Here is a 16740-nt window from a genome sequence, read left to right as displayed (position 1 = left end):
AAAATCATTTTTAAAAAAGTTAAAAAAAATAAAGTGTCCTCTCCAGCTCCCCCTCCCCCCCCATCAAAAACTTGGGTCCCCATTCAGATAGCTAAATTGAAACCTCCCCCTTCTGTGCCACTGCCCATCCCCCCTTACCCCCACCCCCGCCCCATCCCTGTTACTCTCTAGGAGTTTAAACCATTTCATAAGCCGACTTTGAGCACATCTGTTTTTTGGACCCCTCTTGTTCTCGTTAATGTAAGTGTTCAAAACTTCCCACCAATACACCACCAGTCGGTGGTCCTGCCCCACGACCTTGACTTTAGTGTGTCTCTCGGGCCTTCCCATGGCCAAACTCACATCCCACTCCTGAGTGGACGCAGCCTCCCCTCTGCCTGTCCAGAGCACTGCAGAATGTTTCTGCCTAACATTGTCCCCTCAAGCCAGCCAGTGCTCCCGTAAAGCAAACTTAATGTAACCATTATATTAAGCCGTTAAATTTACAATAACCATTATAGCCTCTGCTCCTCTAGTTGGTCTTAAATTTTTCTTGTAATGACCATTTCCTGAAATCGTTTTACATAGTATTCATATACTAATAATGTTATATAAAAGGCCATGCATTTCTTATTGAAAGGAATTAAACATCTAAAATTCATTACTAAAATATCCCTTTATTAAAAAAAATTCCTGAGTCAGATTGGTCATTTGGACCATGCCGGCACACATTTTAACTTCTTGGAACCAAATAAGAACAATCTCAACATGCTTTTGCTTTAGTGTAAAAATCAATTTATTATACAACAATCATACAGAATGCTTTTTATCTGCCTACAAAGAAAAATGGCTTCTCCTGTCTCCCTGTCCACTCCAATCATGATACTATGTTCTTGAGTACTTTCAAAAGAAAACTAAAAAGTGATATCCTTATTTTCCAAATAAGGAAGACTCTAGAAACATCATAAAATGATACAGAAGTATCAGAATGGTCTCTTACAAAGTGCGGTTCTGCCCATCCCAGTAAATACCATTTTGCCTCACAAAGAAAAGTAAGTACCTCTGATGGGTAGAGGTTCAATATATAATTTTGATGGTTTGACAATGCCTCTTCATCTCCATATAACACACCATTTTATTTTTAAAAATTGGAATTTTTAACATGTGCTTACAGTATTAAATAGTTTCATTCTTATGAGTAAAAGGAAATTCGGGCAAAAAAAGTTTTTAACAGATTATAGAGGTTTTATTTTTCTGGTTTTAGGAAAATCTCATTAAATGTAGACAGTTTGCTTTTTAAAAAATTCCAACACTTAAAGACAGGTTAAAATATTCACCTGATTCAGCTTCTGTGGCTAAGATCTCATACTTCTGTGCGTTTGTATCAGCCCTTGAATGGTTTAAGGCTATAAGTGCTGTAACAGGTTCACAAGAATGAAAGACCCAATGGGGAAAGAGCGTCCTGAAACCTCTAAATGGAACTTGGAAGTGCAAACGACTCACGGTTTTCCCTTTGAGGCTTCCCGCTGCGCTGCACTTACAGCGGTTTGGCTGTGTCATCTGCCGAAGGCTGGCTGCCCTCCTTGCTCTGCCAACGTGAGGTCTGTGAGGGCACCAAAGACGCACGTGTGTGCTGCACAGTGCGGAGATGCGAGGGCCTCACTGACGTTGAGAGTGAGCTGCGACCAGTGGATGGCCAGTGAGGTCGGCCTGCCCTCTGGGTCTCATGTTTACCTGGAATGCACTTTGGTAACAGATTTCAGCCCTCGTTTGGGGCCTGAGACTGAACTAGAGTCCAGCTGTGTTCTGTTACAGAGAGGAATGACACGGCTGCTCGGCGCCGGCCCTGGGAGAGGACACGGCTCGGACGGGATGGGAGGAGGTGGGGGTTAAGCACCCTAGAGAACTTAGTTTTGGAAAACTTAGAAAAGGAAATCCAAGAGTAAGTGGGTGGGTGTTCAGTAAAAATGGGCCAAGCGCCCATGTTTGTTACACGCACACATGCGCAGCACCTCCCGCACGAAGACCTGCTAAGCTAAGGTCAGTCACCTTCCGCAAAGCAGGCCGGGTCCCGAGAGGGCAGTGGACACGAGCCAGAGTGAGAGACCTCTGTTGGTGTCCGTGTGCGATGCTGGGCCCAAGTCCGTGCTCTTTTTTAAACAGGGAAAACCGTTTTCAGACTGGAAAGCAAGCGGGCCCAGAGACAGAAAGGCACTCCCAAACGGAGCTGCGTCTGGGCAACCATGAGCCTGCCTTTCCGGCCCTTGTGTGTCTGACCTCAACCTCAGGACCTCCACGCCATTTTAAAGGGACGATCAGAGAGAAAGTGTCAAAGTTGGCAAGTCTTAGTTTCACAGGATATAAATCTTCCTCATATCTTGAAAAAATATTGTTTCCATCCCTGGTGTAATTTAGTAGTAAAAGTCCAATACTTAGGAAAAAAATATTACTGTTTTTCTCCACTTTTGTCTGTGCTCCCAGCAGCAAGTGTGTCACCTGGGCAGGGGTGTGGCTCACCACCAGCACCCAGCCCCTGCCGGAATCTTTGCACAGTCCTCTCTTTCTTCCTATTTTCAAAAACTTAACCTGCCAAGAGTGACAGCAGGTATTTGGGGATAATACTCACAAGAGCAGACAAATTCAATGTCTATTTTGCCCCCACTGCTCTGACTTACAAATATTCCAGTAGCTTATTCTTCCAAGGAGAAGGGAAGATTCCTTGGTCGGAAAGGAAACGGGCAGCCAGATTTAGACCCTGGTTTTAAAACTGAACACGGTGACCATTTACAACCTAAACGAGGGTAACTTGAATGGGAGGCAGAGAGGACTACGTGAATAGTTAAGGACACCAAATTAAAAGTGAGAACTACTCCTATCAAGCCCTTGAGCAAGGAGCATTCGGCAGAAGAGTTTTTCTTCTTAGGGAAAAAAAAGTAATCATTACAATAAAATACAAATTTCATTACCACATCACCAAGTTGAGACTTAGTGTAGGAATTTGACAGACTCTACCTCAAAAGAAAAAGTTGTGCTAGATTTTCCTGTCTTCCGTTTATAATCCATGTTCATGTTTTCTGGGGTCGGGTCCTAACAGAACAAATGGACTGACTACGCACTGGCCGGTATTGCTTAACACAGATGAAGACATATCCTGTAGTTAGAAAGGTAATTAACATTTTGTTTTAAACATTTCAATCTGAATAAAACTGTATTTGAAGACTGGCTTCGGAAAACAAGGCTCCGTGTTTCCTGGCTCTGTGTGTGTCTAAGGCGTTATAACGACCGTGCTGGTGAGGGGGTCGGTCTTGGGGGGAGACAGAAGCCGCACCAGCTCTGAGGTCTACAGAGTTCGGTGTCCGAGGTGACACGTGTGTTGACGGAAGCATTCAGCAATATATTAATACATTCCGGGTACAAATGATTTATAAACTCAAAAGAAATTAGTTTATGCTAAAACATATATAACTTTCAATTCAGTCTTTGCTTTAAAACAAGCGGATCTGCGAGGCTATTATACGTGCTTTGTCTGTTCCTCGACGTTTACTGGGCTTTCTTGTTTATTACCCCATTCGCTGCAGAGAAGCAGGCTTTGGAGAAGCCGTTCCTAACTTCCTTCCCTGCAGGTGGCTCTCCCGCAGCTTTCTTCCCTGGCTTTCTTCGGTACGTCTGTTGGATGTATAGATTTTGAAGGGGGGGACAAAAGGATTCTGGATTAAGACTTTGTCTCTGACATGGCATACAATCTAAAACAGTTCATGAGTTTATTGGGTATTGGACAGGTAAGAATTTTTTTTAGTTTATCTGTTTTGAGAGAGGGAGCACAAGTAGGGGAGGGGCAGAGAGAAAGGGAAAGAGAGAGAATCCCAAGGAGGCTCCACACTGCCAGTGCGGGGCCCGACGTGGGGCCTGAACTCATTAACTGTGAGACCATGACCTGAGTCAAAATCAAGAGCTGAATGCTTAACCAACTGAGCCACCCAGGCCACCTGCCAAATAAGAATTTTCGTATGACAATTTTTAAGCTAATGGTTAAAAACAGGGTAAAACCCAAGACAGATATGAATGAATTCCAGAGAAAGGCTGTTTCTTTCACCTTATCTACACTGGGTAGGATTTATGTATTAGAGGACTGGCATTCAAATTATTCTGCATTAGAGGCCTACTTGTATTTCCTAAAAACTAGATCCTTTCCAATTCAAGTTGAAAAAATACTGTTACTTTGGCACCTGCGTGGCTCAGTTGGTTAAGTGTCCAACTTCAGTTCAGGTCATGATCTCACTCACAGCATGTGGGTTTGAGCCCCGCGTCAGGCTCTGTGCCGACAGCTCAGAGCCTGGAGCCTTAGGACCCTGCTTTGGATTCTGTGTCTCCCTCTCTCTCTGCCCCTCTATGTCTCAATAGTAAACATAACAAAAAAATTATAAATAAAAGCACCAGGATCCAGGATTGTGGCTTGATTTGGGTTTTGGTATATCCTTCCTATTTTGTCTAAATACCTGATTTTGTCTCATTTTTATTTAAAAACAATTTTTTAAAATTTTTTTGAGAGAGCGCGAGCCGGGGAGGGTCAGAAAGAGAGGGAGATACAGAATCTGAAGCAGGCTCCAGGCTCTGAGCTAGCTGTCAGCACAGAGCCCGATGCGGAGCTCAATCCCATGAACTGTGAGATCATGACCTGAGCCGAAGCCAGACGCTCAATCGACTGAGCCACCCAGGTGCCCCTATTTTTATTTATTTTTTAAGCACTGGTATTAACAAGGGTCAAGACTGAACTCTAAAAGACTAAGATTCAGTGTGAACCAACAGGTCGGGTCAAAGTCTTGAGCGCCCACTGCCCCACCTTGCGGACAACATGCTCTTCTTCAAGGCTCAACACCAAGTGCCAGGTCGACTCACTTAGCTTTCTTGTAACAGTTTTGCTGTGTGGGTTGTTTCTGGGTTGGGGTTTGTTTTTTGTTTTTTTTTTGGTGGCTTTGTTTGGTTCCATCAATGGTTATTTCTTCAGAAATTCTCAAAGGAAACTTTTCTCTCTTATAAAAGACAAAGCCCAGGCCAGTCCAATTTCAGAAACACGGGCTGGAAAAACCGTCAGCAGTTCAGATTCTCATAGTTGTACTTTGTAAGAAGCCACCAGGGGTTAACCTTTAGCAAATGCAAACTAAAAAATGAAGCATTTGTTGTCTAAAGGAAGAAATACAGTTGATTTCAATTTCCAAAGTACTGTTTTGAATATAAATGTATGTTCTCATCTTTTTTTCATGAAGCTTACTTTCAATTTCCCCAGCCCACAAAGGAGAGCAATTTAAAAGCTACCACCACCTGAGGCCTGCACCCCACTCCTGCCTTCATGGGCGTTTGAATTAATGGAGTTGCTTTGATGCGTTTTGAAGCTCTGTTCCATTTAAATTGTTGATTCAAAAGAAAATGACACTTAGTAAAGAAAAAGCCAGTGTGACCTTTCCACAGCTGCCTGCCTTAAAGAATTTTTCCAGATAGTGAGTTTACCACATCACTGTGTTGATAATAGAAACAACTTTTTAATATGAAATTCATTTAGCCTATTTTTTTTTCTCCATTTATATAGAGTCCCTGGATTCAGACAGAAGGCTCTTGGTTCATGTATGTGCCCGTTACCAATGTGTGACTTTTATTAGACTCCATATGCATGCACCAAAAAATGTTTAATAAAATGCCCACTAGACTATTCGCGGGGATTTTCCTTCCAGGGGAGGGTGTGGGGAGGGCGTTTGGAGTTGCACTGTTGACTCTGTGCGCCTCCATCACCACCAGGCACGTGGCATCAGATTTCCCTGGCCAGCGTTCCCACCGGTGGGAGGCGAGAGCGCAGACGGCCATGTTTCACCCCTGAAGATGGAGAGCTCGCTTACCTGAATGTAAAAGTTTAGGAACAGGATGACTAAGGTGAGCATGTAGGAAGACTGGAAGATGAGGCAGCCGAAGGGGAAGCCGCATGGTTTCACCACGGCGCTCAGCGTGTGCGTGATGGTGAGCACGAACTGCACCTGCGGGGGCGGCAGGGGGGCGTCACTGGGGGCGGCCGAGCCCCAGAACCGCCGCGTGGGAATATTAACAGTCAGAGATCGACGCCTATCACTCCCTAGGTTCTGCAGGAAGACAACAGAACCGCAGCGGCAGCCCACTGTCCTACCCAGAAAGTTTACCTGAAACAATACTAGTCAGTATATATAATCACCCGCTCGTTTTCTCCTGGAAGACTAGCAGTTGCACTTTAGATAAAAGTGAATCTCAAGATGAATGTCTGTGTTAAATCACTGTCACTGCAAAGCAAGGACTAAGGTAACTGTACACACAAAGGCCATTTCAACACACTAAGCTGAATCCTTAAACAGTTCCCTTTAGAGAGAAGCAGGCAGCCTCCTCACACACAGCAAGGCCTCCGTGTACGGGGACACTGCTTCCCTCCATGAGAATATTGCTGCGTCGCAGGGAGGGGGCTGGACGAGGGGTAACATACCAGTTGAGCCTGCGTGAGGTATTTCTTCCACCAGAGGTACTTGTGCATAGACGGAAATACAGAAAGGCCATAGTAGGAGTACATGAGGATGTGGATAAAACTGTTCAGCGTGGGTCCAAAGAAACCTGTGAAAGCACGGGATAAAAATTCCTGTTCACTCATCGTCAGATGAGCGGGTTCTCCCTGTGCAGCATGACCCAGGACGAATCACGCGGCAGCAGCGGGGAGTGCACCCTTGCTTCTGAGCTCTTACTCCAGGATTCCGCAAAAGTCACCAAGACGGGACAAACTGGATGGTGTTTCAGTCAGAGTGCCAACCAAACAGGTAATTCCTGATTTGCAAAGGCTTTCCTATCTCTCAAACTGTCATTACCATCAGGTAATCAGGGAGAAAATGAAACGTTAGCTTCAAACTGAGGGCAGAAGTCCTTCGATAGAGAAGTGTCTCTGCTTTCATTATGCCTCTGACCAGCCATTTTGATGGTGGAAAGAGGGCTGAGCGAGGTGCTGAAGAGTCAACGATATTAGAGCTGCTCTTTAAATGCAGTGAGTTCTACCTGCAGGGACCCAGAGCCAGGAGAGCTCAGGCAAGCTGAGCGAGGACAGAAGGCTGGACGGAAGTGGGACTGGCCAGTGAGGCTGCCAGACCGCCTCATGGACTCCTAGGACAAGGGCCATCTGAAATCCAGTTGTAGGACATTTGCTGCGCTAACTCGTGCCATATCGCTCCCCTGCCGCCACCTTCGTGAAGTCGCTCTAGCTGCTACCAACATGGGCGAACGGTGTTTCGGGAAACCAAAGGGCAAAGAGCTACACTCCACATTGCTCAAGCACAAGGATTTAGCTGAAGGGGCGAGATGTCAGAGGCGGATTCTTTGTTGGAAGCTGGAAACCCCTCCTGTGAGGCTCAGATCCATCGACATGGGCAAAGTGAACATGCTTCTGAGTTACGCTGGGATCCAGATGGCTGGTCTGCGAGCCCTTGGGCGTGCGGCGGAAGGGGCTGTGGGGCTAGTGGACGCCTACTATCTACGTCCCCTGGGATACAGTAGTTTTCCTTTGTAAATTTTTATTTTGTCACCTGGGAAATGGGCATGACAGTAATTAGCTCCCTGGGTAGTGACGGCATTGACCGCATGATGCTGCATAATTATACTAAAAAGTACCGCACCTATGCTGGTTAATGAATTTAAACTCTCTAGCCTGGTTTTCCGAGTCTGGATCAGAGGACTATTAGACACACGCACATCAATGAGTAAGAAATGGGCGCCTGGGCGGCTCAGTCGGCGAGGCGTCCAACTTCAGCTCAGGTCATGATCTCATGGTTTGTGGGCTCAGGCCAGGCATCGGGCTCTGTGCTGACAGCTCAGAGCCTGGAGCCTGCTTCGGATTCTGTGTCTCCCTCTCTCTGCCCCCCCACCCCCACTTGCGTTCTGTCTCCCTCAAAAATAAACCTTAAAAAAGAAACAAACCCCAAAACAACACCAGCATATAGTAAGTCTTCAGCAAACAATGGCTGGAATAACTGGTTACAGTAGTATTTCTTTACTCGAGTTTTCATTACCATGAATTAATGGGATACGATTTTCATAATATTTTAGGTTGACTAGAAATTGTCACATACAGCATTTTATCTGCAGGAATCCACGGGGATTATGTGAGATGGAGGCTTAGTGATTTGTAATGAAATTGTTGACAATCACAAAACATACTTAACCTCAAGAATTCTTTGATGTTGATTACGGCCTGTATATTGATGACAGCATGAGTCTATCACAGTTTTAATAACTAAACTCAAGAAACCAGATTTGGTCCACGAGAACTTTAAAATAAAAACGACTTTCTGACCACTGCATCCCTGCACTTTCCTTCTTCACACTCCGGTTTTAATTTGCATCTTCATAGTCACTGATATGTTCCAAATATCCTGGACATTTATTTTTTTTAAGTTTGTTTATTTTGAGAGAGAGGGAGGGAGAGAGAATCCCAAGCAGGTCCACACTGTCAGTACAGAGCCCGACGTGGGGCTCAAGTCCACGAACCGTGAGATCATGATCGGTTGAACCGACTGAGCCCAAGCCCCTCTCCTTGACATTTAAAAAATATTTCTAAGATCCAAAATCATTTTGACTTAAATTTTACCAGTTGAGTTTTCAAAGAAGATTTTTAAACTTGGGGATATAAGGCAATCGCATAGAAAATACTACTGTCTCCACTGCAGGTTATAAGGGACCCATAAGTGGCTGTGAAATCAGTGCAGTGAGAGCTATCAGCTTTTTCAAAAAGTGCAAAAGAATTAGCAAAACAACAACAGTGAAAACCCAAAGTGCATCACAGAGCCAGGGTAAGTATTTCCTGAAACTTCTGCTCCACACAAAGTACACCCACGTAATGAGACCAGGACGTAAGATGTGTTGTAGTTCTCAGTTATATATCGAAAACCACCCAGAGATGTGACCTGAGCTTTCCAGAATGGAAAAAGTGTCCAATCGATACGACAGCCAAGTGAAACTGTGGAAGGTGCTGGATTTATTTCAACAGGAGTCCTTCAGCCCCTGGTGCTGGAGTAAAATTACTATGTGATTCTGATGCAGGGGAAAAACTGTATCTTCAAAATGTAAGGTAACAGTCACAGTTTGTAGGAACGGAAGACCAGAATCACACCGGCCACCGGCAAACTTGCACCTGTGCGCCCCCCTTCTCGGTCCTGATGCACATGTGTATTCAACGCAAGGGACTCACTGGGGGCCTCACAAGACCAAAGGCATGGAACTGAAAAATCAACAAAATAACTTACTTTGCCCACAAGGTATCCAGTTCAAAACACACCACCAGATGTTAAACATGGAGGCATGATGGTATACATGAAGAAAAGTAATCTGGCTGGTTTTTTTCCGCAGAACGAAGAAAATGGTGTCCAGGAACTCTATTAATTTGGAGAAGTAGTACCACCACAACACCTTGGCTACCTGGAAGGATGTTACAACAGGAAAAAGAAAAGGTGAGCAACGAAAACGCTCCCCCCTGGCTGCCCTCCGGCCCCTTGGCAGCCTGCCCGATGCCGCGCCTCACCAGCCTGCATCTCTCTCTCGGGCCATCACAAAGGCACCTTGCGGGCATCTCTGCCTCAGTTTCTCCTTATTCCCAGCAGCCCACCCACTCTGGTGAAAATGAGTTACTCCCCGCCACCCCACCAACCACGAATCATCTGATCAGGTTCCTCCTCTGCAGCTGCGGAACACAGGCTCTTGCTCCAGCCTGCGCTGGTGGGTATTTCCAGCACCATCTCTGAGCACAGCGCTGGGTGCGGGCAAGGCCGTCTGCTTCTAGCACTCGCTGCCATCCACGCCCTGGGCCTCCTAGCACTCTTCTCCCCACACCCACCCTCCTTGCCTACCGCATGCCTCGCATCCTTTAGAACATCCTTAAATGACTCCCTGCCCGCTGGAACTCTCCTGCTTTTCTCAGGCCTAGTCAGCGGTGCCTTCGTTTGCATTCGGAAATTACTTTCTGCCTCTGCTTTTAGTGACTGTGTAGTGAGGGTTATGCAAGAGGGCACATCTCACAAGGCAGGGACTCTCATCCTCGCTCAGAGCTGAGCAACTCAGCAGAACACTACTGTTTGTTATACTAGGTTTCAATTTTTCTCTAGTCCCCTGATGTGCACGTTTCGCCTTTTCACTGCGCGGTCTGTAAGTGGAAGACTACTTCTTCTCCTCCTGGATTTAAGATCCAGATGCTTCTAGGTGTCGTATGTAGTGTTGAATCACTACATGGTATGCCCGAACCTAATATTACACTGTGTGTCAGCCAACTGGAACTTAAATAAAAACTTAAAAAAAGAAATCAAGATGCTTTTCCTCTTCCCTGAATCGTGGGTCTGGATTCCTACTTCCTTTCCCTCCTGAGCCCTTTACAAAGTCTTGTCCACAGGGGAATACTTGAACGGCACTGGGTTTTTAGCACGAACATTTAGACATGCGAGGGAGTGTGTGTAAGAGGAACTCTGAAGTTAGAATCTCATGCTCGACTGTCTGCTTGCCAAGAAGATAAGACGGTGTGATGGCTTCCCTCTTAACGTCTGAGTATAGCTGAGCTTCACAGATATTAAGCCGAATACAAATGTAATATGACAATAACCTTTAGAGAGCTGTGTAGTAACCCAAAGTGTGCTGCTGTGATAATACATTAGAAATAAAATGGGTGCAGAGAAATCTATATATACTTTTTTCATATTATAGCTTTGAAGATGTTTTTTAAAAAGGATTTAAAAGCGTGCATCTTACTATGAAAGATTTTCATTAAAAGGTTTCTGCTACCTAATAAGCTTGTTTTTAGTGACAAATTTTCAAACATCCATAAATGCAAGGAGAGGAAGTATAGGGAAGCTGTGTTCCCTATCACTAAACTTCAAAGCTTTCAACAGGATTCCAACTTGTTGGATCAATTCTACTTCTCAACACTTTTTAGGAGGAATATAACATACTATAAGCAAATGCAAGGTATCATTTTACCGATAAAAACTACTAACAGAGAGGAAGGAAACTTTTACTTTTAACATAACCACAATGTCATTAGCTAATAAAATTAAGGACTCCTTAATATCTACCAATAGCCACATCCATGTTCAAACGTGTCTTTAAAATGTCTTTTGAAAATGGATTTAAATCCAGATGCAACCAAGGTCCAGCTTGCGCTGATCCGATGAAGTTTGTTAGTCTTTTCTAATCAGCAACAGTCCACATTCCTTGCTTCCCCTCTTCCCATGTCTTTTCTTCACAAAAGTAGATCAGTTGTTGCACAGGCTTCCTAATATGGATTCCTGGTGTTATTTAACTTCTCTGCCCTGCACATTTTCTATAGCGAGCAATTAGATTTAGAGGCCTGATGGACTGGAACCTAGGGGATTTGGCAGGAGCTCTGAGTCCCTGCTCCTGGGTACTTCCTGGTGCATCGAGCTCAGAAAGCACATCACTTCTGCTCGTCCCACTGACGTGCATGGACAGAATTCAGGTGTTAACAGCTAATCCAATTATTATGAAGTTTCCATTCGACGTTCACCCAACAGTTGTATCACTTATGGATGATGGCCGAACAGATCCATGATTTCACTAGAAGTTGCAAAAGGGTGATTTTCTAGTTCTTGTTACTTACGCACTTTTCTATAGAGAGGAGCTCTTTCTCTTCCTCTATTTGGAAAGTCACAGGTGAAAAGCAAAGATCAGTGTTTGACTTTTTCCCTTTCCCTTTTTCCCCCTAGAATGAGTTGGTGTTCTAGCAACCTTCAGAAAGAAATAATGTGTTTTTCGTATCATTTTAAACTCCTGGGTTTTTACTAAATTTAGTATGTTTCAACCTATTCCAGTCAGTAAATTGTCCCATCTTGCATACTGGAGTCTCTTCAAAAGGGCGACTAGGTCTTTCTGCCATGACCTGCGTAGTCTGGACACGATACGTGCTTTCTGTCACAAGATGTCCTTGATTCTGCTCACACACAGTCCCCGCCCCAACCTGGGAACTGGCCAATTCTCGAAGAGTCCTAATCCCTTCTGGTGGAAAATTATATTTAGAAAGCACAATCTGCGTATTCACTGCTCATTGCACTGGGCTGTCAGAGACTAACCAAGCCTTTTCTGTAGATAGAGCTAAATAACACATTTGTTTTTAGAAAGAATAAAGTTAATTCTGATATTTCCAATTTGAATCTATGATCAGTGTTCATTTAACTTTTTAATTGGCATCTCTTCTCTAGGTCTCAAACACTAGATGGAATAACAGTAACACTGTTATAAACTTGCCTTCATGTCCCTTTAACAGTCTCCAAAAAGCAACACCAGTATTTTTATTAATGGCAACCAAAAAAATTACTGAATAACTGTTAGAACATCCCTGTGGGGATATATCTTATCAAAACACCGTGTTTTAAAGTCACTTAAAATAATTCTCTGGGCGGTTAGGTCACCAACTTCATACATGGGTATATTCATCTCTGTCATTCCGTTTTGCAAAGGGAACTATTCTTGGACACACCATGGTTTATTCAACCAGTCCCCCACAGTTGGACATTTGAAAAACATTTTTGTTACCAAGTATTTCTAGTAGAACAGGACTCCCTTTCTTATGTAATCCCAGCCCCCTCCCCTCTTTTTCTAGGAGACCCGGTTACAGACGGTCGATTAGCTTCCCAGGACTCACCCGGACATCGGCTTCCCCTGCACTGGTGAGATCCTGACACTGTAAATTGTAGCCTCCTTCCCAACTGGAGAGAATAAGCTACCAAAGAAACAAAGGGGGAAAATTAATATTAACATGTGGAAGTGAACCAGGTTTTCTATTCATGTTTCTGATTGCCATCTGTCTGTTCAAGGTCTGAGCAGAAACTTGCCAGCATTTGACTTTCTCAATCCTGTCTTCAAACATGTTATCAAAGAAATTAATTCTTGCTGTTGAATAGATATCAATAGTTGTATTCTCCAATTGGTATAATTTACTTCTGAACTTTACGTTGGCCCAAAGTAACAGAGATTAGTTATCATTTGAGTAACAGAATATGTTATGTAAGGAATCATCTAGCTGTATGTTTCCACAGGTAAAACATAAAATTAAATGTAAACAATGTGAAAACTACCCTAAAATTTAATACTGCATTATACTGGTTTGTATTTATCTTAATTGATCATCTCCCTAATTTTATTATGTACATATTACCACTTGACAGATGTGAAAACCAGGGCTCAATGTTCTTAAATCATTTTCTTCACTGTATTTCTGCTACTTGGTAATCAATCATTTGTGTGGTTATAAATGATTAATATTTATATCCTTCATTATGTTCCAAAACCAAAAGTACCCAAAAATATCTATGTGTCTTTGGCTCATCTTTGAATCCACTGTTCCTTGCCCAATGCCCAGCACATAAAAAGCACCCAATAAATTATGAGAAAATAAGCTTTTCATACTTTGTGGAAAATTCTACCAAAGAAGCTCGCTCGCTCGCTCTCTCTCTCGCTCGCTCTCTCTCTCTCTCGCTCTCTCTCTCTCGCTCTCTCTCTCTCTCCTTTCTGGCTATTACTGAGAAAACTTAAAATTCTAAAACATAAAGCATGTACAGAAGGTATTTTTCCCCTTCATCAAAATTTTTTACAGGAAAAAGTTTAACCTTTCCAACTTCAGGAATAGGAGATAGTCATGTACAATTGCTGACTGGAAAATATCTCTGGTTCTGAAAAGAAACCTATACACCTGACAAGTTTGCCAAGGACTTCTGCATATTTGACATTTGTGTATATTATTAAGTGACTGCCACGACGAGTCTAGTTGACGTGTTAGGGAAGGTGTGCAAAGGCCTATTTGTAGCTGCTCAGCAGAGATGTGTAAAGGTACTCTGTAGAGAAATGCATATATAGAGTAGGGAGCAGTGGGATGTTAAAACTGAATGCTGAGAACAGTCGAACTCCTCTAAAGCACATCTAGATTACTTAAAACTGCCTGATAATGTAAAATCTAAGTAGAATTAAGCAGCCGCACTACCAGAGGCTCTCTCTGCCTTGCGCGGGTCCTACTGCTCATCCCCCCGCAGGCCTGGCCAGCAGGAGCCATCCCTTCTGGGTGCTGAAAAAAGGAAACCAGGCTGCCGAACAGGGTTAGCCTTGGGAAGTGTAGGCTAACTTGCCCCAAAATAGGTCTATTCCGTTTCTCCAGCACCTCAGTCCGGACCACCTGCATCTGTGATGGCAGCGCTCCGTCTCCTGGACTCTCTTCCACTCTTGCCCCCAACTCACTGTTCTAGTCCATTTTCCGTGCAGCGGACACCACGACCCATCCAGGAAGGAAGATCAATCACGCCGCTCATTAAAATCCCCCCGAGGCCTCCCATTATAGTCAGAAAAAAAGAAGCCAAACTCTTTACAAGGCCCTCTCTGATCTGCCACCTCTCTGCCTCGCTGCGGATCATCCCCTCCTCGGGCCACGATGTCCTAGCTGCATCGCTTCTTTCTAAAGGTCTTTGGACACCCCAAGCTTGTTCCTGCCCCAAGGCCTTTACGTTTGCTGCTTGTTCTGCATGGACACAGCTTCTTCGGATCTTTATATGCTTAATTTATGCTCAAATAGCACAACCTCAGGGAGGCCTTCTTGCCCCACCACCAGCCCACCGCTGGTCAGCGCTGCACAAGGGAAAGGTGGACTTGTAGAACCTAGAAACTCCATACATATTTGTGAAAGAATTTAATTTTAGCAGCACCAAGCAAACATTTGAACTGCATTAACAACTTAGCAAGGTTCCCTCAACCTATCACCAACCAGAGGCTGTTACACGTAACCCCCCAAAGTATCTAAGACCTTACAACTGCCCTGGAAGAGGCTATAAGCAGAGGAGGGTAGGAGGCAATCAATAGTAGTGACCTTGAAGCAAGAGCTACAGGAGTGTAAGAAGAGCAACAGTGGATAAGCAATGGATAAAATTCGTAGTAGGGAGGGGCTAAGTCCCGGCAGTCTTCCTAAAAAGGGACAGAGGCCATTCACTTGTTCAAACAATACCATTCTTACCTCTGTTAATGGTGAATAATATTCACTTTAATATTTACACAGCATTTTCATATTTATGAACTACTATGTACTAGTCTGTGAATTTTCAAGTATAAAAATCATGTGTTACCCATCTTAATATCTCCTTGGCTGGGTATACAATTCACAGCACGTAGTGGGTCCTCACAGAACGCTGACTGAACAGAACTGACTAATCCTTCCAGCAGACTCATGAGTTAAGTAGAACAAGTACTGCACCTCCATTTTATTTTTATTATGTTTATTTTTGAGAGAGAGAGGATGCATGCAAGCAGGGGAGGGCAGAGTAAGAGGGAGACACAGAACCAGGAGGCTCCAGGCTCTGAGCTGTCAGCACAGAGCCCAACATGGAGCTTGAACTCACGAACTGCAGATCATGACCAAAGCATAAGTCAGACACAACCAACCGAGCCACCCTGGTGCCCCCATATCTCCATTTAAAGACAAGTTGTGTAAGGGTCAGAGAGCCTAACTGCTCCAGAATTTCAGATGGAGAGGGACACGTGCGTTCGCATCCTCTGACTCCACTACACCAAAGCCTCCAGCGGGTTAATCTGGGCTTCCAGTGTGGCTGGACATCCGGGCTGCCCTTCAGATACAGGTGCTGCTTCTGAAAACAATGCAAGGAAGAATACCTTTCCCTTTGTTTCTTCCCCAAGAAGCTAACCCTGTCCGTTACTATCTTTCAAGCTCATCTAGTGAGCTAAGATTTACCTAACTGAAAACTTACATAAAAATTCCACTTCCAGAGTTCGGTACATTAGGATCGCTGATGTGACAGGACTGTGGGAGGGGCTGTGCTGACCCTGAATTCCACCTGCGCTCCAGTCGCGGAGCTGTGGGCGCCAGTGCCAGAAGTCATGTAAAGTACAGTTATGAAGCGTTTTCGGAATGGTGCACAGCAGCGTAATGCAGATTGAACTCACGATCTGAGTGAGAGGATCTATGTTTTACACGAGGATTTCTCTTCTTTTGGAATTTAAGGGCCAGGAAGGCAACTAGTGCCACTGTCAGCCATTTGTAGCTGACATGAGTGATTTTATCCCGTTCCCTCAGAAAGGGTTTGTCCTGTTTCTGTTTTCCCTCCTCCTGCGGCTGCTCGCTGGAGCAGGTTTGTTTGGCACTTGTAGACTCTCCCTGTGGCAGGCAGAGCAAACAGGCTTTGGTTGTACAGGCAGCGTAATTGTTACTTGTTCTCTTTCTCATAAAATGACTTGGGTTTGGCACATTACAAAGGAATGGGTGACACGTGATGTAATGAGGGCAGCGGGGCTGGAATGTCAGCCGGGGCTCCGCACTCCGTCCTGAGAAGCCTCGGCGGCCCCGCCACAGGGGCCCAAGATGGAGGGGGCATCTGCATCTGATTTTTTACTTAAAAACTACTCCGTACTCAAGAGCTATCTATTCCTGGGCAAATCATGTAACTTTTCCAACCCTCAGTATCATAATCTGTAAAAGGAGAAAATCAGCACATGAGCTTTAAAGGCCCATTCAGATCTAAATTATGAATTTAAGTTATAAAGACTGAGGATTGAAGAAATAGGCCTAGGGGCACCTGGGTGACTCTGTTGGTTAAGCGTCCAACTTCGGCTCAGGTCGGGATCTGATGGTTCATGGATTTGAGCCCTGCATCAGGCTCTGTGCTGACAGCTCAGAGCCTGGAGCCTGCTTCACATTCTGTGTCTCCCTCTCTCCCTGCC

General features: G+C 44.5%; 1 protein-coding gene across 1 annotated transcript in view; it reads right to left on the bottom strand.

Annotated features, from left to right (window-relative positions):
- Positions 1–636: 636 nt before the first annotated feature.
- Positions 637–16740, bottom strand: part of ELOVL2 (ELOVL fatty acid elongase 2) — a 40421-nt gene continuing 24317 nt past the window's right edge. The window contains exons 7-11 of the mRNA XM_029943138.1: positions 12671–12748; positions 9273–9444; positions 6476–6600; positions 5868–6002; positions 637–3645 (exon numbers count right to left, since the gene is read on the bottom strand). Coding sequence (XP_029798998.1) covers positions 3520–3645; positions 5868–6002; positions 6476–6600; positions 9273–9444; positions 12671–12748 — 636 coding nt within the window. The 3' untranslated portion in view covers positions 637–3519. The remainder of the gene's footprint in view (positions 3646–5867; positions 6003–6475; positions 6601–9272; positions 9445–12670; positions 12749–16740) is intronic.

The sequence above is a fragment of the Suricata suricatta genome, chromosome 7, assembly GCF_006229205.1.
Source record: "Suricata suricatta isolate VVHF042 chromosome 7, meerkat_22Aug2017_6uvM2_HiC, whole genome shotgun sequence".
NCBI classification, from domain to species: domain Eukaryota; kingdom Metazoa; phylum Chordata; class Mammalia; order Carnivora; family Herpestidae; genus Suricata; species Suricata suricatta.
The sequence above is the reverse complement of the archived record's forward strand: the minus strand, read 5'-3'. Positions and strand labels throughout refer to the sequence as shown.